Source organism: Agrilus planipennis, unplaced genomic scaffold (genome assembly GCF_000699045.2).
Source record: "Agrilus planipennis isolate EAB-ADULT unplaced genomic scaffold, Apla_2.0 scaffold22, whole genome shotgun sequence".
NCBI lineage: Eukaryota > Metazoa > Arthropoda > Insecta > Coleoptera > Buprestidae > Agrilus > Agrilus planipennis.
Window position 1 is genome coordinate 1,284,887 of NW_020438874.1, and position 19,239 is coordinate 1,304,125.

At 31.1% G+C, this 19,239-nt stretch overlaps 3 protein-coding genes across 7 annotated transcripts in view; 2 read left to right on the plus strand and 1 right to left on the minus strand.

Moving 5' to 3' along the window:
- Positions 1-6,064, plus strand: part of LOC108732947 — a 26,500-nt gene extending 20,436 nt beyond the window's left edge. For 2 of the 4 annotated variants that reach the window (XM_018463952.1, XM_018463954.1), the window contains exons 2-3: positions 3,516-4,381; positions 5,292-6,064. In XM_018463952.1, coding sequence (XP_018319454.1) covers positions 3,516-4,381; positions 5,292-5,876 — 1,451 coding nt within the window. In that variant the 3' untranslated portion in view covers positions 5,877-6,064. Of the gene's footprint in view, positions 1-2; positions 47-2,446; positions 3,424-3,515; positions 4,382-5,291 lie in introns of those variants that run through there. The other 2 variants (XM_025980091.1, XM_018463953.1) reach the window with 2 other exon arrangements.
- A 3,529-nt stretch (positions 6,065-9,593) lies between these two features.
- LOC108732951 (transmembrane protein 26) lies at positions 9,594-14,089 on the minus strand. The gene is made up of 6 exons (XM_018463962.1): positions 13,896-14,089; positions 11,601-11,917; positions 11,442-11,535; positions 11,296-11,385; positions 10,264-10,671; positions 9,594-10,208 (listed from the first exon to the last, which is right to left on the minus strand). Exons 1-6 carry the CDS (start codon positions 14,087-14,089, stop codon positions 9,797-9,799), a joined length of 1,515 nt encoding a protein of 504 aa, XP_018319464.1. The 3' UTR covers positions 9,594-9,796.
- Positions 14,090-14,770: 681 nt separating this feature from the next.
- The window catches only part of LOC108732950 (phosphatidate cytidylyltransferase, photoreceptor-specific), a 6,122-nt gene continuing 1,653 nt past the window's right edge, over positions 14,771-19,239 (plus strand). The window contains exons 1-6 of one of the 2 annotated variants that reach the window (XM_025980119.1): positions 14,771-15,044; positions 15,238-15,453; positions 15,513-15,689; positions 15,745-16,104; positions 16,266-16,418; positions 16,481-16,612. In XM_025980119.1, coding sequence (XP_025835904.1) covers positions 14,976-15,044; positions 15,238-15,453; positions 15,513-15,689; positions 15,745-16,104; positions 16,266-16,418; positions 16,481-16,612 — 1,107 coding nt within the window. In that variant the 5' untranslated portion in view covers positions 14,771-14,975. Of the gene's footprint in view, positions 15,045-15,237; positions 15,454-15,512; positions 15,690-15,744; positions 16,105-16,265; positions 16,419-16,480; positions 16,613-17,139; positions 17,407-17,599; positions 17,816-17,874; positions 18,052-18,106; positions 18,467-18,627; positions 18,781-18,842; positions 18,975-19,239 lie in introns of those variants that run through there. The other variant, XM_025980117.1, reaches the window with a different exon arrangement.

Sequence of the window (19,239 nt, forward strand, 5' to 3'; positions counted from 1 at the left end):
TGGTCGTAAACATTCTTCTCAAGTTATTATAATTTTTTGGGACGTTGTAAGTATTAATTATACAAACTCAAATAAAATAAAAACAATTAATACTTATATAATCTGTATTGCCAAGATAACCACAGAAATAAATCCCAAATTCTGTGATAGTTCTTTTGTTGTAGCCATCCAGTATAATTAATTACATAATTCTATTAATTACATAATTTACAATATTTAACTAATCGGAAAAGATTCCCGGTGATTCCGCCATAATTTTTGTTTGTAATATGTCATCATAAGGTCGTAGATCCTAAGACTGGTTGGACACGCACCTCCACTCTTTCCTATGCCGAGCTAATCTACGCATTTCCTCAAGCCTAGAACAACCCACATACATAACTATTTTCGAACAGTAATCTAATGTAGATCTACCTCTAATCCTTTTAACTCCTATTTATGCCTCTAATATGTCTCTGACTAGACCTTAATGCTCGAGAAGATGTCCTACCAACCTTCTTCTATCTCTATCTCTTCTTATTGACTTCCATGGAGTCCTCTGTTCTCCTATTCTTTCTAATACCTCTTCATTTCTAAGCTTATCTACCCACAGTATCCTCATCTTTCTGTAACATAACTTTTCGAACACTTCTAACCTTTTCTTTTTCGCCGCGCCCGCCGTCTATGTTTCGCATCCGTACAGCGCCGCGTTCCAAACATACACCTTTATATTCGAATTTCTAAATTAATCGTTCAGAACATAGAAGTGATTTCTTTTTATTGAAGGCGACTCGACCCTGTTATATCCCTATTACTCCTTCCGTCCTGACTTAGCTGACTTCCTAGATACATTTTATTTAAAGCTATCTCTAACTCCTCCTTGCTAGATCCTAATACTGCTACATCATCTGCAAATCTAAGCATACTAATCTTTGCCATTTGGTATATCTATCCCTACAGTTGTACAACAGAAAATTTAAGATGTAAAGTTAAGTTGTCAATTAGACTTAATCGTTTGGTTAGAGACGTCTGACCAACGTTTCGTCGGTACACAGCCGATCAGTAGTTTTTTTCATAATTGTGACGTATTTCTTATTTTTTCGATTGTACGAACGAGTACGAAATGCAAATATAAACGTGCTGTTCATTAGATTTATTTTATGTTTTTCATTCTACACACTACGTAGGATAGGTCTAGATTTTCTTCAATGAAATTCTATTTTTGTCGATATAACTGCCTACAGAATTTTTTTATTATAAACTTTACCCAGTTTGATGCTTAACAACACCGGAAGTCCATTAGTAGTTACGGATACAGTGATTTTCCGTTAGGAATGATTTTTAAAACTGCGATAAATATATTTTGAATGCAGTGCGATGATTTGTAAAGCTTTCGCGGCCATGGTCAACAGGCACAAACATAGCTTCAAGGGTACCTTATAGTCGAGTAAATACCAAACAATTTTCATAGTGTATGCAAAGCTTTCTTTAAGAAATATGTGGAAAATACGAATGTTTAATAAGTTTACTACCTACGAAGGAGAGAAGACTGAATTTTTTTGGTTCGTTAGTCAGCTAAGAATCAAACATTTATTACACATTAACTGATTTAAGCTTTCGCAGCTATAGTTTTTTGGGATTTTCATTCAACGTTTTGTCGACTCGCGTGGGCATTTTTAAGAGGTCTTCTTCCTCCCTAAGGAGTCGCTTTTGTCTTTAAAATAATAAATAAAATTTTTAATTAACTAGTATGTTAATTACGTACGATTTATAAATATAGTATGCCATTTATTTTTAGTTGGTTTAATGGGTTGAGTTGAAAAGTCAAATATTTCTTCGTATTTGTCATAGATAACGTAATAAGTGGTGGTCGAAATTGTTTATTACATTTCAAAATCTTTTTTCAAGTTCAATAGTCGTACAAAAAGTCATGCCAAACCGGCAATTTGCCAATCCTATAAATTTTGTTTGTCTTTTACACAAATATATTTTTTATTGTAACTGCTGTAATCAATGACGTATTAAATTCTTGCGACTTTAATTCGATTTTAAAAAAATGAAAGATCAAATATGAATATTACACTTCAAAAAGCTTACAAAATATTACTTTTGGTAAGGAAAATTTTAAATACAGCGTCCTTCCAGCAGGATGGAAACAGCTGGTTGAGTATTTATTATGAATTATGTTTATTGGGTTTTTGAATCCTTCTGTTTGGAGCTCTTTAGAAATTTTTTTACATTTCAAGCTTTCGGTGCATTTTTTGCTAGCAACGTATTATAATCATATTCAATCTGAGGGAATTCCGATGCTCCTGGGGAAGCGAGCCCGAATTTGAATTCAAGATTTGTACCTTTACTTTACAATCGGTTCAGAAGTGCCAAAATTCGCATAATTTGATAGTAATAATAATGCATGAGCAAGGATACCGTTTTTGACTTAAAAAAGGATAACATATGGAGTGCGGATAAGGAAATACTATTTAAACTCGTAACTATTCACTTATAATAAATATTTCTGAAAATATTACAATGTTAGGTGGGTAGGCAAATATATATTTATATTTTTGACCTTCTAAAAACAGCTTAGTTATTGCGTTATTGTGACGTATTTGTCTGTTTTTAATAATAATTCCTCTCTTCGGTCTCGACAAATGACGTCATTAAACAAACTCAAAGCGTCTGCGTAGGTTACAGATAAATATAATACAGAAAAATAAAAAATACAAAGCATTGGTAATGGTCTATACTCCGATATAAATCCATTTTTTATTTTCATATTGAATAACGTGACGATTTAAAAACTGTGATGTGACATATAAATTTTTAAGAAGAAGCCACAAAGTTTATCGAATATATTTTTCAACATCCGTCAAAAACAACAATTTGTAATGCCATTAAAAAATTCCTTCAGGTTTCTTAAATAACCACAAACATTGGCTAGTTTTCTAAGCTTTTTCAAATTTGGCAACTTGACTTACAAAGCGTGCGTTTTATTTATCGTCGTGTTATTTCGAAAATATTTTACAAAATAAAAAAAAAAGATAACTGGTGCTCACCACACCGTAGACATTTTTATGGCATTTTGACAACAAAATATTTCATGCACATCCGGAGCTTTTCGTTAATCGTAACGAACTATTTTTGAGAGGTTTCGTCTAGTAATTGATTAATGATGTTAAGTGCCCACTAAACATATCACGAGCACTGTTTTTACTTCTTAAGTGTCAAAAACATTTCCAAATACGTAATAATAATAATGGCTTCGGTCATATTATGTCCCCTAGAAACGGATTGCTGCGTTTTTGAATTGTTAAAATTGTCGACACAGTTTTTAGTATTTCGGTTTTCGAGTGTATTGACGTTTTACTAGAATATTGAGTGAGGAGTTTTTATAGGAAAACATTACTCGTCGTTTAGAATTCCTATTGCGTGGTATTTACCAAGGTAATCGTTTAGCACGTAATATCTGTTGGATGCGATCTTAATGACTAATTACCTACTATTAGACGTTTAGCAAAACATTACAATATTTTCAGCTAACGAAAGCAAAAGATCGATGGATTTCCTCGACCACGCTTCCAGTGGCAAGCTAGGCGAGAGAGGGTTGTTTGGAAGAGAAACTGGAGCAGTTTTCCTTAACAAAAATTGCAATGAAACGGCTAGCAATGACACAGTTGAGCCCTTTGATAACTTGAACGGAAACAAGTTAACTATTAATGGAGCCGAATCATTTTCTCGAAAGCTTCTTCTGAAAAATTGCGAAAATTTTGCAAATTTCGTAGAAGCTACAACAAGCAATACTTTGGTATACGAAAACATCAAAAAATCGAATCCTGACCGAGTTCTGGTCGGAAACCAGTTGAAAGTGGTCAGATTAGAATCGCAAATTCAGACCTCTAGCGGTTGCAATTTTCCCAAGTACACTCTTTGTTTTGACGGTGCTGATTTGGAAAACGGTTTTAAAAACGAAGTAAACCATGAAAATGTCAATAGCAATTCCATCGAATGGTGTTCATTAGATGAAAATCAAACGGTAGAGTGCATAGACCTTTCCAAACAGTCTACTAGCTTAGACCACTTCGACGCTCCTTGCAACTCAAAGGATTCTGCCACGAAAGGGACTCAAGTTCATACACAGGATGACATTGAAGACGGCGGTCACAATAATAAAACGACTCTCGATATTGCTGCAGAAAGCGACGATGATGTCGTTTTTGTAAAGGAATATAAATTACCGGTAAAGACACCACAAGAAGCTAATGCTGATGTTCCAAAAAGAAGAAATCCGAGAAGAAAAGTTCAATTAGAAAAAGCATCTGTTGATTTGATAAATAAATTGACAATTCCACCAAGTGTCTTTAACGCTAGAGTGAGAAAATCTACAAGGAAACCGGTGCCAACGGTAAGTACTCATGAATTATTATTATTCATAAACAAATTCCTATTTGAAAATTTAATTTCTTTCTTATATATATCGCATATTAATAATATTATGAATTCTATTTTTTAATAAACGCATTTATCAATTTCTGTAGTCTATCGAAAAATTGGATAGCTTGTCTTTTAAAATAATTATTACAATAAATTATTAAGTTGGTAGAAAATAAAATATCATTTGTATATTACATGGTTACATGAAATAAATTTTTTGGGAAATAATATAGATATCTATGGAAAATTGCACGTGATACATATTAAATTTTTATCTAAAAAAAGTACAATAGGATCTTCATTACCTCATGAATCCTTTAGCGTAATGTGGGTGCCAAATTTCGATATCTTCGACCTAAGGTCCTTAAATTCCATACTTTTCTTAAACTAATTTAACACTTTGGTATGTCACTTATGTAACATTTTTGTCAAAATTCGAACAAGCCAACTTCAAATTCATTTCATTCATCAAAGTTCTATTAATTATAAAGGCATTATACATATGCGTTATCGGAAATGTATATTCAGGAATTTTATATAATTCCTAGAAAATTTATAAAATGCCAAGTGTTTCTTTTTAACACAATTCCACATTTTCACATATTCTTTAATCTAATGATGTGTACTATTTGATATCAAGAATTTTCAGCAAGTAAAGATCGGAATAATTCAATAAACATCAACTAGTTTTACAATAGATTAAAACTACAATTAAAATTCTAATTGTACTTTAGGTATTATACTTCGTATAACTTTTTTTTTATTTGATTTGATTTTCGGCTTCAGTATACAGAGTGTAATTATTTCACTATACTTTAATTTTGAACATCTAGTAAAACGAAAAATAAACAATTATAAAAGAATATTTTTTACTTCAACAGAAAAAATGTCGTCGTTCAAATAGACTGACAAAGATAGTTTCAAATCCACTGAGTCCTTTAAATAGATCAGATTTGCGGGACTGGCCGGATGACGGGATGCACGAAAGACCTGTCTATAACGAGACTACTAATTCGATAGACAAATTGGATCCGTTTTTGAAAAATAAACAGGCCAAAACATCGAATAAAGAAAATCAATCGCCTTCAACGCGAAAACTTCCTAAAAAAGCTAAACGAAAAAAGAACATAGCAAATAAAAAACGTAAAGAACAAGAAAAAGAAATTGATCTATCATTTCTGGTACACGAAAGATTGCAACTTATCTTGGGTTACATTTCTCAATTGAAAATTTACGAAAGAGTGATGAACAACACAAGTTCTAGTGCTTCTGATGGAGTTGCAAATCAAAAACAATTTCCTTTTGTTTACGAACTATTAACTGATGCATCGGTTTTATATTCTATCGTTAATGGCGTCGAACAAACAGATATGGCGAAATACCTCACATCCGTTGATCCTAATGAGGCTTTAAACTTCTTGAAAACGTATTTTACAAATTTAGAAGACTCCAATAATAAATGTTAAATAACGAAAGGAGCGATCAGCTTTTTCTAATGTGATCTTATCTCTAAACATGTTGTACATACTTACAATTAATTAGTTTAGTTAGACATTTGGTTGAAGAAATGATTACTTATGGTTCAAAACACAATTATGTATGTATTGAAACGGTGGTTTTAGTTTGTAAGAGTTCAAATTATTAATTACCTTTGCGCCCCAATGGTGCTTTTGATAATTCGTTTAATGTTGTATTTGTCTAAAATAAATAAATGTTAAAATTTTATTTGTTTTGATTTTTGTGGTGTTTCAAACTTATTGGAATTTAATAAATAATTTCCTTACTATTTAAAAATGAATCATGAATATTAACCAGTTTTCCGTGAATTATCATTAAGTTTCACAGATACCATAACAGCAGAATAAATTACTAATATTCATCATCATAAGGTCGTCAGTCCTAAGACTGCTTGGACACGTACCTCCACTCTTTCTTATCCTGAGCTAAACTTCGCATTTCCCTAAAACTAGAACAACCCACATCCTTAACTATTTGTGAACAGTAATCTAATCTAGGTCTACCTCTACCCCTCCTAACTCCTGCTTCTGCCTCTAATATGTCTCTGACTAGACCTTCATGCCCGAGAACGTGTCCTACCAACCTATCTCGCCTATTTTTTATTGACTTTCGTAGAGTCCTCTGTTCTCCTATTCTTTCTAATACCTCTTCAATTCTAACCTTTTCTATCCACGTTATCCTCATCATTCACCTATAACACCACATTTCGAAGGCTAATATTAACTGAATTAATTTGAAAAACTAATTAAATCAGTGAATATTAACTTACTATCTTTAAGAGGAAGGTTTTCTTGTCTCAAAATAACTTTGAATATAAAAACTGCAAGAGTCATTTTGAATAGGATTATGCCTATGATTTGTCAGGAGGTCTAAGGGTTATTTATAGGGTGCTGTACCTTTCAAAATTAAATTATTAGTCATCCGTGTCCCACACTCGAGAAGTCACTTAAGGTAGGATTATTCCTATGAGATAATTTGACAGTGGATTTTAGGGTTATTTATACGGTGTTACATCATTTAAAACCAAATTAATAATTTCCAGGGAAAATTGTTCTTGTCCCACAATAATTTTTTGTAACTAAGCTCTCACAGTCGTTTGAAGTAGGATTATGCTTATGAGATTATTTGTCATCGGGGTTAAGGGTTATTTATAGGGTGTTACATCCTTACTTTTCAGGGAAGTTCTTGTCCCACTTTAATTTTTTGTAACTAAGTTCTAGCAGTCGTTTGAAGTAGGATTAGGCTTATGTGATCATTTCAGCGGATCTAAGGGTTATTTACGGGCTGGTATACCTACCCTTCAAAATTACATTATTACTTTTCTGGAAAAGTTGTTCTTGTCCCATAATAATTTTTCTAACATTCATTTGAAGTAGGACAGAATTACGTGCGTTGAAAGTTTTTGTGAAAACAACTCTTACTCGCGCCAAAAACTTTTTCTAATTTCAAAGTCCATTTACAAAGGATTATTCAAATTTATTTAAATAATGCGTTAGTTACAAACTTCTGTAGCTTTTAAGCTATTTCCAAAAATGTGACTCATTTGTGGCAAATCTATTTTATCTATATTTTACAAAATTATCATGTACTTAAAAGAACTTTGAACAACACGCTGTTGAAAAACACAACTACATTTGAAATTTTTAATGCATTTATTCTTTTTTTAATTATTGACCCAATGCATTACATGTATGCGATTTATTAATAATACTTATTACTGTAAATAATAAAATAAATAATCGATTCGAAGGCGTTATCGTTGGTGTAAGAACGTAAAGAAGCTGAAGAAACACAGAGGAAATGAGTAACTAAATGTTAATGTGATATTTACAATTTATCCCACTAGCCCGTTGTTTCGTAAGCGAAAATAATAAAAATTACAATTTGGACCTGAATTTGTAAAAATAAAATCCCAGCAGAAATAAATTTACTAGGTATACTTCATTTACTTTCTCTAGCGATGTACCCCTTCCAATGTCTTGGATGCACGCTGGCAAAATCGTAGGTAGAGAGAAAAAAGCTCTTTATACTCTCGACTCTTGTTCATTAAACATACTTTTTTATACAGTACCTGCCAAAAGTTTTGTTCAATCATGAATAGTAGTGCGAGTCGAAAACAATCGTTAAAGCCTTTAATATGTCTTCAAATATAAATAAACATCTCGTTGATATTTTCAGTAGTAATTGGTACCAATAACAGCACATTTGAGCAATGCAATTGTAGTGGATAAATTGGTCACTTTTTCCGTGCAGTACTGTACGGATTATGCGCTCCTCGCCGGTTAAGAGTTTGGCCGACAGTTGTCTCCTTTCTTTTCTGGCCTAGTGCTGTTCTTTTCTACTTTGCACCGGTCAAACAAAAGGTCACATCGCTAGAGAAACTAAACGAAGTATATTTTAGTTGATATTACAAACTTAATTGTAATAATTAAGAAACTTGAAATAATTTTTAAAGAAACATGTCAAAATTGAGATTATTACAAGTTACCTAATGAATTCTACTGTTTCTATGGCAAATTAAGTCATTTACAATCGAAAGTTGTATTGCGCTGTCATAAAAATTTAGTTTTCTCCGTGAAAATAGTGTTGCGTATTTTTATTCTATCTTTTTAAAAACCGTTTATCTACAGTGTATGCCCCGTTATTAAAAAATATTGATCAAGGAAATAGAGGAAAACTGAATCTACGACTTTAAAAACTTTAAATATTTGACCTTCAACTTATTTCAATATTATTTGAAATTTTGATTTTTGAAGTAGCTATTTTAGTATACCGTAGTTGTTGAATAACGAATATAGAAAGTGTACTATTTTTGGTTAACTTTATTTTAAATTACCGAAACGGGGAGTGCAAAGCAGGATAACTGCCAAAAGGATGTTTCCATTAGTCATGGTATATTTTTGAAACTGGTGCATTTTGGTAAGTAACTAATTAAATGATTTTCCGAAGTGTAAAATATAGAAGCAACTTCATTATAATTTTCAAACTTCAAGTTAACACTTTCAAAATGGTTCAGTACTAAAATAAGAAAATTTCGGAATCCTATTGTTCGAAAATTTAATTCGTATTTAATTCTTATTAGACGACAATAATAATAAGTGGCTCAAAGGTGACTCATACAACTGATTTGTTTATTGGCATGCCTCATCAAAAATATCTTACGTCGATTGCTTGAAAGCAAAAATATGCGTCTAATTATGAACAATGTAATCTTTTTATCTTTTGAATCTCATTTTTCTAGCTAATTTTATGATACTCAACACAACTAAAATTTCACGTTATTGCTTTTCAATATTTGTAAACATAAACTTACTGCGACTATAGAAGACAATACAAACAAATTATTATAGGTCATGTAGATAATTTCTATATGACACATTTAAGTACATAGTAATTGTGGGGGTAATTGTGTCATCAAATCCTACTTGTTCAACAATTTAAAGTAGGTATATCTTGAGTTCTCAGTTTAATTTTTTAAATACAGTAACTGCCTAGGTACGCAGTACCTTTATCTGGTACCAAACCGAATTTTAAAGATCATGCTGGAAATTGGATACAAACCCATATCTACTATCGATCAATATATTGTAAAAGTTCGAAGTTGGTAGCTTTTGCGTGAATCGTAATCAATTATAATTGTTTGGAAATTGACCATAAAATCGCAGTTACACCGAAAATTTTATTAGGTATTACATTACATTTCTTTAACAACATTTAAAGGCTTATTTACAGTTGTGCTATTGCGTTTTCTTATAATTTTGGCTATAATCAAACCTTCTGTATTTATAGCAACATATATAAACAACAGACAACATACAAATATAAATATGTAGAGGATAAAAATGGCCCCAATGGCTAAACCATGGCGTCATTCAGTTGAAGGATCACTGAAGCTGTTCGACGAATTCTTTGACTTTTTGTGCTTTTTTGTGATGTCTTTCATACTGCGACTTTTCGACATTTTTCTTTCTTTCTCTTTTCGCAGATTTGAAGCTTCTAAATCCATTGATTCGAAAGAATAATTCGACTGAGTTTCTTCAGACTCTTCTTCGATCCGTTTATGACCTCTCGTGTCTCTATCTGATCTCTGAAGCTTTTGCTTTCCTTTCTTACTTTTGTAGTCTGAAGGCGAATGATCAGAACTTCTAGAATGGTTTTTGGCTTTGGAGTAATCGGTAGTTTGTTTCTTGATTGATCTTTGATCTCTCTGTTTGTTTTTATTACTAGTAAACGAACTTCCAGTCGAATAGCCGGTGTCTTTTCTAGTAGTTTTACATTTCCTAAAAGTTACAGCAAGAACAATCGAAACGAAATTAAAGCTAGTAAGGATTTTACCTGCTTTTTCTTTCCCGGTCTGAAAAATCGCAAGTCTCGCTGTAATTTTCCGAATTTTCAGAAGAAATGTCGCTAACAACGTATCTCTTGTTATGCTTATGAACCTTTTCTCTTTTTTTCATTCTGGGCGTTCTCTCCCCGTATATATTGGGCTTAGAAATAATGGATATGCTTGTCAAATTGAAGTTATTCTTTTTGGTTTGCTTTTTAAATTCGCTGTAGACCACGTAGAGACGATACAATTGAAGAAGAATGACGAGCGTATTTTTACAAGTAAAAAATACGTTCATGTAGGATATTATTTTGAAATGGGTGATAAGAAGAAGACGGAAAACCAAAAAGGGTGCATCCTGAAGTGTTATATTCAGTGCTATGCCCCATACGTCGATTGTGCAACATGAATTAGTACTAAAATAAAATTTTACCAGAATTTAGTGGTCAGAACATTGGTGCGTAAAGCCAAAGGTCCCGGGTTCGATTCCCGGCGGGGGTGTGTCAACAGCAACAATTTTTCCCTCATTAATTTGAGGTAGTGTGTAATGGGTAAAAAATTCAGAAATGAATTTTCACAATAATAATATTTCATAACAATGTTTGTTACGTGAAAATTCAGCTTTTCGTGAAAATCTAGTTTTTTATCAGACCTAAGATATTTTGTTAAAGTAATTTTCCTGGATGTAATAATTTTATTCAAAAATTTTTTTAATATGCAAAATTCGCAACTTATTAGAGTGAATAAGATTTTCACTTATTTTTACGTATTGTAAAGCCACACCGACGTTTCGCCTCAGATCTTGGGTTTTATCAACGTAAGCTTTGTCATGTAGAAAATGATGTTTAGTTCGGTGTGTAATATTGATACCTCTGAACTTTTCAAATCCCTAGACGTCGAGATTTTTACGAAAAATTAAATGTCTTAAACTTTTACTCCCTGTTTCTTTAACTGATACTGATATACTTAGGATGCTACAAATTTATTTGTCTTTTAGTCTGTTTGTTGCTCTATTACCACCGAGCAAGTAGATAACTTACTTTTTTACAATATTTCCGGAAGATGCCATTCGCGACTTTCTCGACTTCGTTGCAGTAAGAACTACAGTAAATTGCATTAAACTCCAAGTCCTATAAAAATACACTCACATACATACATACACATCCAAATTAAGCACTATGCTTACCAAATCGACAATGTAAGTAGAACCAAGACTGGCTCTGATGCGACCTTATCATCTTTGAACGAATCAAAAAATTCAATTATGTCGGCCGCAGTTCCTACAATTAAAATCTTTATAATCGTATTACGCATTTCGAAATTCAAATAAAAACTTATGTATAACCTATGTATACTAGTAAAAGTTGACTCAATTGATCTCTAGTAAGATCTCCCTTTGGCAACATCCATCGTCCGATTATGAGGATAAGCATGAGAAATTGTTCGACGAGACTTATCCAAGTTTCAGTACTGAGCGAGATGTCCGGTAACTGAATTTGAACGCCTATTAAATTTTTTAAATCTTTTAAGTTTGCCTCGGCCGATGCGGTCAAATTAAACGTCTCTTCACGGGTTTTTAAACGCTTGTCAACTTTGTCGAGTTCAAGGAGCCAAATGGCGGGCACCACGCTTGCCAGATACAGAAAAACCGAAGGACAAAACCTTAAAAAATGATAACCAATTTAATTTCAATTAGTTCTTTAATTTCTTAATAAGTTGTTACAGTAGGACCTCTATAACGCGAACATCAAGGCATCAAGGGAGACGCTAAAAAAATCGAGTTGTAGAGTTTACAACTCATGGAGGATTTTGACTTGGCGGATTTTGATTCGACTTGTAGAGGTTAAGATTTATTCTTATTAATTTTGAGTTAGAGGTGAAATAAATAAAAGTTTTTTTCGAATTATAGACGTAATAAGTTTCAAATTATCGAGATGTAAAATAAAACATTGCTTTGTTCGAGATACAGAGGTCCAATTTAATCTTTCGAGTTCTAGAGGGAAAAAAAACTCACTGATTATTTTGACTAATAGAGGGTGGAGATTTCGAGTAATGGAGGTTTTGGGGCTTGAAGGGAAGGGAACAAATACATTTGTTTGAGTTTTGGAGGTTTTCGACTTATCGAGGTTCGATTTAAATTATTATTAGTGTATCGTGACATAGGAACAAAATAAATATGTTTTTGAGTTAAATTTCTGATCTCCATTTTATGAATGCGGAAATTAAAAGGATTTATGATTGCATTTTGTGTTTAATACATATACAGCACTGGCTTTAATATAACTGATACAGCATTTTTCGCTTTTTATTTTACATACTAATGACACGTTTGGGATTGAATAGCTTGTGTGCTATACTGGTTAATGTATTAATATCAAATTTTCTTCTTTAAGTTTTTGTGAAAATGCCTACTACAACTTATTTTCTGTTTGAATTTCTGCCAAAAACAAAATACGTAGTGCGCAGTTATAACATTTAATTACAAATTCTTGTATGCTTTGAAGCAGATGAAGTATAAATTATTCATATGCAATTTTACCGAATTGTTGCTAGAGGTTACCATAAATTTATTTTTGAATATAAGTGGGTAATAATTTATTTTTACATTTTAGCTCAATAGAGAAGCGAGAAATAGTTTCAACAATTGTTTTGTTTCGGATCATTTTCGTACAAAAATTACTTAAAATTTACCGTTGTTGATATTGAATTGTCGTTTCTATTTTTAATTTACGATTGCTGAAGATGCCGTAAGGCGAACCAGTTGCCGTGTAATCTAAACACTAAAATTCCCATAATGGAAAATAGAAACACCAATTCAACATTGAATTATTTACTTATTAATTAATTATATTCTAATTAACATCACAGCTTATGTTTAATTCCTTCAAATCGTGCTAGTATTTCCAAGAGAACAGATACAGTAAAACACCCTGTATTTATTTCCTGTCGTGATTTGAATGATACACAAATTGCTGTCATGAATTAACGTTTATAAACGGCTTGTCAAAGGTGGAAATGAGCTAAAGCTCAAAGCTCTCTCAAAAACTAGAACGCGATTCTGATTTGTTATTTGGCGGAAATGAATTGCTTTTTAGTAAATGGAATTCAAAAGGAAACATCATTAGAACTCTAATATGAAAAAAAAAAATTGTACATATATATCGAGGTCGAATTCTTTAAACGTAACAAACGAGGTTGGCTGAAAATATTATAAATTGTTTTAATTTGTGCTGTAGTTGGACTTAAACCATTATGGATTTTTAATTAGTACCTACCAGAAATTTAAAAATTTAAATGACAACTAATGAGCCTTAAGTTTTTAGTAAATAATAGTAATTTACATATTTATATTTGGAAATTTTAAATATACTGTGGTAAAAGTATGTAATAATTCCTATGTAATTCTAAATAAAAAAAAAATACAAAACAATGAGCAATGAAATTTAACAATTTTTTTTACCGACAAAAGTTGCTAACTTTATGTGTACTTATTTTTAACATTATCAAATGCTCAATTAGTTTCTAAAATTGAGTTATTTTTAGAATAAAATAAGTATCAAAAAATAGAAATTGAAAAAAAATGTGGAAAACTTTAGAAAATTAAATGTGTGGTGTAATAAGGAAGAAAATATAAACCTACCATTTCCATTCTTGATTTTCTTTTACAGTTAAAGTAAAGAGCCCCTCAAAAAATAAAAGTATGATTGGAGACGTGAGGTACCAGAAAATGGTATTCTTTTTGAAAATTGTTACTTGCCAAACAGCTATAACACCATGACCGGCGAAAACTAGGCGCGTTATAATTGCTTTTATAACAGCAAATATTTTACTCATATTATTTTATTTCCATTATCCAAGAATTAATTTATAAACATATTTGCCATTAATTTGTTAATTTCGACAATCTCAAGTTAAACGTTTGAAATACAATTAATTACTAAACTCCGCAAGAAGGGATTTTACCCTTATGTGAAGATTTAAATCTATTGAGGTCGAGGAAGGTTTTCAAATCTCTTCTTTTTTATTATCTGTTAAACTACTGCCTGCTAGATGCCGCAATTTCAGAAATAACAAATCAATAACATTAATTTATTATTTAATTTAATTCCTTTCAAAACTTTTATAATGTTATCCTAAATATAATTACAAATATTTCTAAAGTAGTAGAGTAGTTAGTAGTTTATACAATTAATAGTAAATTGTTTCTATACTAAACGCATTTTAATTAATGCTTTATTTAAATCATGATTTGTTTTTTTTCTAATAATAAAAAACAGCACGACATAAGCAAATGATAACATTTAGTAATTTTTGTAATGTAATGTGAAAAGATAACTCGCTTTTTTATCTTTTTTTATCTAGAAGATTGAAATTCCAAATACTGAAGTACGCACTTGATTACAAAGTCCATTTTTAGTTTGAATATTTTAGAAAAATTAAAAAGGAAAACAGCAATTTATTAATTATTGATTTAACCGTATAAAGAAAATTTATTTTAAAAGAAGATTGAATGGCTAGATTTTATATTCTGCTGTTTTCGCGCTAATTTTCTTAGCTTACTGTAATGCCAAATGATGACACCACCTACCTGCTGTCAATATTGCTAATTGTTTTTTGTAGATAACAAGGATAACAAAATTAATGTTTGCAGATGTTTGAAAAATAATGATAAATACTAAAGCAATTAAAAATGCTAGAAGGTTGATCGAAAAAGTAAAAGATGTCGAATTTACGACCACGAAAAAACGTAGATAATGGGAAAGCCGTAGAGTCAACAGAAAGTGACTATGTAAGTGTTAAAAAATATGTTTTTTAGTATGTATTAGTTTATTTCTGAGTTATTGTAAGTTATAAACGAACTATTTTCATCATATTTTAATGCCCTCATTAATAACATACATCTTGAGTTTGTTATTAATCTTTACACATGCCTTTGAATAGCAATTTTTTTTAAATAAGTTTTTCAAAATTGTATTTTTTAGATTGACACTGATGATGGAATTCTGGAAAAAAGGAAGGTGAACCTATCAGAAACGATTGCATCAGGAAGTAAAAGAACACCTGCTGTCTTGGAAAAATTTGTTCAGAGCCTTCCAGAAAAAGGAAAAGTATGGGTAGTAAGAGGGATTTCAGCAATAATAATGTTTTCCCTTTTGGGTTTGGTTATCTATGGGGGACCGCTAACTATGTTAATAACTGTAAGCTATTTTGTATTGAAAAAGTTAATCACAATTAATTGGAGACTGAAAACTTTTAGATTATGGTAGTTCAAGTCAAAGCCTTTTCAGAAATAATTAATATAGGATATGCAGTATACAGGGCCCATGGCTTACCCTGGTTTCGATCTTTGTCATGGTATTTTCTAATTACTTCAGATTATTTCTTTTATGGGGAATTTCTTATAGATTCATTTGGAGTAGCCTTAAGTAGAACAGTAAGTTGCTTAAATTCTGTTACTTTTTCTTAAATTGACCAGCATAACATTTTAGGATTTTCTACAATTCTTGGTTACCTATCACAAACTAATCTCTTTAACTTTGTATTTGGTTGGCTTTGTATGGTTTGTGCTAAGCCTTGTAAAGCGTTATTACCTCAGACAATTTGCACTTTTTTTCTGGACTCATATAACTTTGTTAATTGTGGTAAGCATTGCACATGCGTTCATTCAAAACCTATTTGAAGGAATTATATGGTTTATTGTTCCCATATTAATGGTATGTTGTAATGATTTGATGGCATATGTGTTTGGAAAATTGTATGGCAAAACTCCATTGATACAGTTATCTCCAAAGAAGACATGGGAAGGTTTTATTGGAGCTGGAATTAGTACAATAATCTTTGGGATGATAGTAAGTTAAATTATGGTTATAGAATATATAATAAGTTTTAAAAATCATAGTTTATTAAAAGCTGAGTTTGAAGCAAAATATTTCTTTGAGAAATAATATTTTCATGAATTAAGCATGTTCCTACAGTTTTTATTTGACTTTTTTCATCTACATATTTTCAGATATCCCACATTTTTTGTAACTACAAATATTTTGTATGCCCTGTACAATACGACGAAGCAGAAGATAGAATGACTTTGGAGTGCCAACCAGGAGAAATGTTTGTTCCTAAAGAGTACAATTTACCTCAATTTTTATCAAACATATCAAAGCTGGTATGTACATAATATTAAAAAAATATGTCAGTAATAATCTCATTTCTGTTATCTCTTTTTAGTTTGGTTTTGGTGATAGCATAGTATTGTATCCGTTTGTTTTACATTCCTTTTTCCTGTCTGTATTTAGTAGTGTAATTGGACCATTTGGGGGATTTTTTGCATCAGGGTTTAAGAGAGCATTTAAAATTAAGGTATTTTAACTTTACTGCTACTTTCTTAAACATTTAAAAGTAACACAAGAAAATTGTGCAATTGTAGTGAATAAATATTAAATGAAAATTGAAATTACACATAAAAACTTTAAAAAAGCTACAACTCATTTTGATACCCACAGTGATCTCAGTTATAGAGCGATAGTCTAAAGACACCTTGGGTGTTGAAATGCGTTTCAGGTTTTGTAAACGCTTTTTTGTGGAATTTTGGGTTTTAGTGTTATACGAGGGTGGATTGATAAGTTTCCGGCCTGACCAAGAAAAACAAGGTTTTTAAAAATTTTTTTTTTTTATTTCTCAACATAATCTCCTCNGATAACTCGCTTTTTTATCTTTTTTTATCTAGAAGATTGAAATTCCAAATACTGAAGTACGCACTTGATTACAAAGTCCATTTTTAGTTTGAATATTTTAGAAAAATTAAAAAGGAAAACAGCAATTTATTAATTATTGATTTAACCGTATAAAGAAAATTTATTTTAAAAGAAGATTGAATGGCTAGATTTTATATTCTGCTGTTTTCGCGCTAATTTTCTTAGCTTACTGTAATGCCAAATGATGACACCACCTACCTGCTGTCAATATTGCTAATTGTTTTTTGTAGATAACAAGGATAACAAAATTAATGTTTGCAGATGTTTGAAAAATAATGATAAATACTAAAGCAATTAAAAATGCTAGAAGGTTGATCGAAAAAGTAAAAGATGTCGAATTTACGACCACGAAAAAACGTAGATAATGGGAAAGCCGTAGAGTCAACAGAAAGTGACTATGTAAGTGTTAAAAAATATGTTTTTTAGTATGTATTAGTTTATTTCTGAGTTATTGTAAGTTATAAACGAACTATTTTCATCATATTTTAATGCCCTCATTAATAACATACATCTTGAGTTTGTTATTAATCTTTACACATGCCTTTGAATAGCAATTTTTTTTAAATAAGTTTTTCAAAATTGTATTTTTTAGATTGACACTGATGATGGAATTCTGGAAAAAAGGAAGGTGAACCTATCAGAAACGATTGCATCAGGAAGTAAAAGAACACCTGCTGTCTTGGAAAAATTTGTTCAGAGCCTTCCAGAAAAAGGAAAAGTATGGGTAGTAAGAGGGATTTCAGCAATAATAATGTTTTCCCTTTTGGGTTTGGTTATCTATGGGGGACCGCTAACTATGTTAATAACTGTAAGCTATTTTGTATTGAAAAAGTTAATCACAATTAATTGGAGACTGAAAACTTTTAGATTATGGTAGTTCAAGTCAAAGCCTTTTCAGAAATAATTAATATAGGATATGCAGTATACAGGGCCCATGGCTTACCCTGGTTTCGATCTTTGTCATGGTATTTTCTAATTACTTCAGATTATTTCTTTTATGGGGAATTTCTTATAGATTCATTTGGAGTAGCCTTAAGTAGAACAGTAAGTTGCTTAAATTCTGTTACTTTTTCTTAAATTGACCAGCATAACATTTTAGGATTTTCTACAATTCTTGGTTACCTATCACAAACTAATCTCTTTAACTTTGTATTTGGTTGGCTTTGTATGGTTTGTGCTAAGCCTTGTAAAGCGTTATTACCTCAGACAATTTGCACTTTTTTTCTGGACTCATATAACTTTGTTAATTGTGGTAAGCATTGCACATGCGTTCATTCAAAACCTATTTGAAGGAATTATATGGTTTATTGTTCCCATATTAATGGTATGTTGTAATGATTTGATGGCATATGTGTTTGGAAAATTGTATGGCAAAACTCCATTGATACAGTTATCTCCAAAGAAGACATGGGAAGGTTTTATTGGAGCTGGAATTAGTACAATAATCTTTGGGATGATAGTAAGTTAAATTATGGTTATAGAATATATAATAAGTTTTAAAAATCATAGTTTATTAAAAGCTGAGTTTGAAGCAAAATATTTCTTTGAGAAATAATATTTTCATGAATTAAGCATGTTCCTACAGTTTTTATTTGACTTTTTTCATCTACATATTTTCAGATATCCCACATTTTTTGTAACTACAAATATTTTGTATGCCCTGTACAATACGACGAAGCAGAAGATAGAATGACTTTGGAGTGCCAACCAGGAGAAATGTTTGTTCCTAAAGAGTACAATTTACCTCAATTTTTATCAAACATATCAAAGCTGGTATGTACATAATATTAAAAAAATATGTCAGTAATAATCTCATTTCTGTTATCTCTTTTTAGTTTGGTTTTGGTGATAGCATAGTATTGTATCCGTTTGTTTTACATTCCTTTTTCCTGTCTGTATTTAGTAGTGTAATTGGACCATTTGGGGGATTTTTTGCATCAGGGTTTAAGAGAGCATTTAAAATTAAGGTATTTTAACTTTACTGCTACTTTCTTAAACATTTAAAAGTAACACAAGAAAATTGTGCAATTGTAGTGAATAAATATTAAATGAAAATTGAAATTACACATAAAAACTTTAAAAAAGCTACAACTCATTTTGATACCCACAGTGATCTCAGTTATAGAGCGATAGTCTAAAGACACCTTGGGTGTTGAAATGCGTTTCAGGTTTTGTAAACGCTTTTTTGTGGAATTTTGGGTTTTAGTGTTATACGAGGGTGGCTTTTGCGTG

What these genes read in the sequence shown, in the direction of transcription:
- LOC108732951 (XM_018463962.1), bottom strand. Translation starts at nt 14,089, where the DNA reads ATGAGTAAAATATTTGCTGTTATAAAAGCAATTATAACGCGCCTAGTT. An exon ending in CTACTTACATTGTCGATTTG is followed by an intron (nt 11,386 to 11,441) that starts GTAAGCATAGTG and finishes GTATTTTTATAG; the next exon opens with GACTTGGAGTTTAATGCAAT. An exon ending in TCCGGAAATATTGTAAAAAA is followed by an intron (nt 10,672 to 11,295) that starts GTAAGTTATCTA and finishes ATTTTATTTTAG; the next exon opens with TACTAATTCATGTTGCACAA.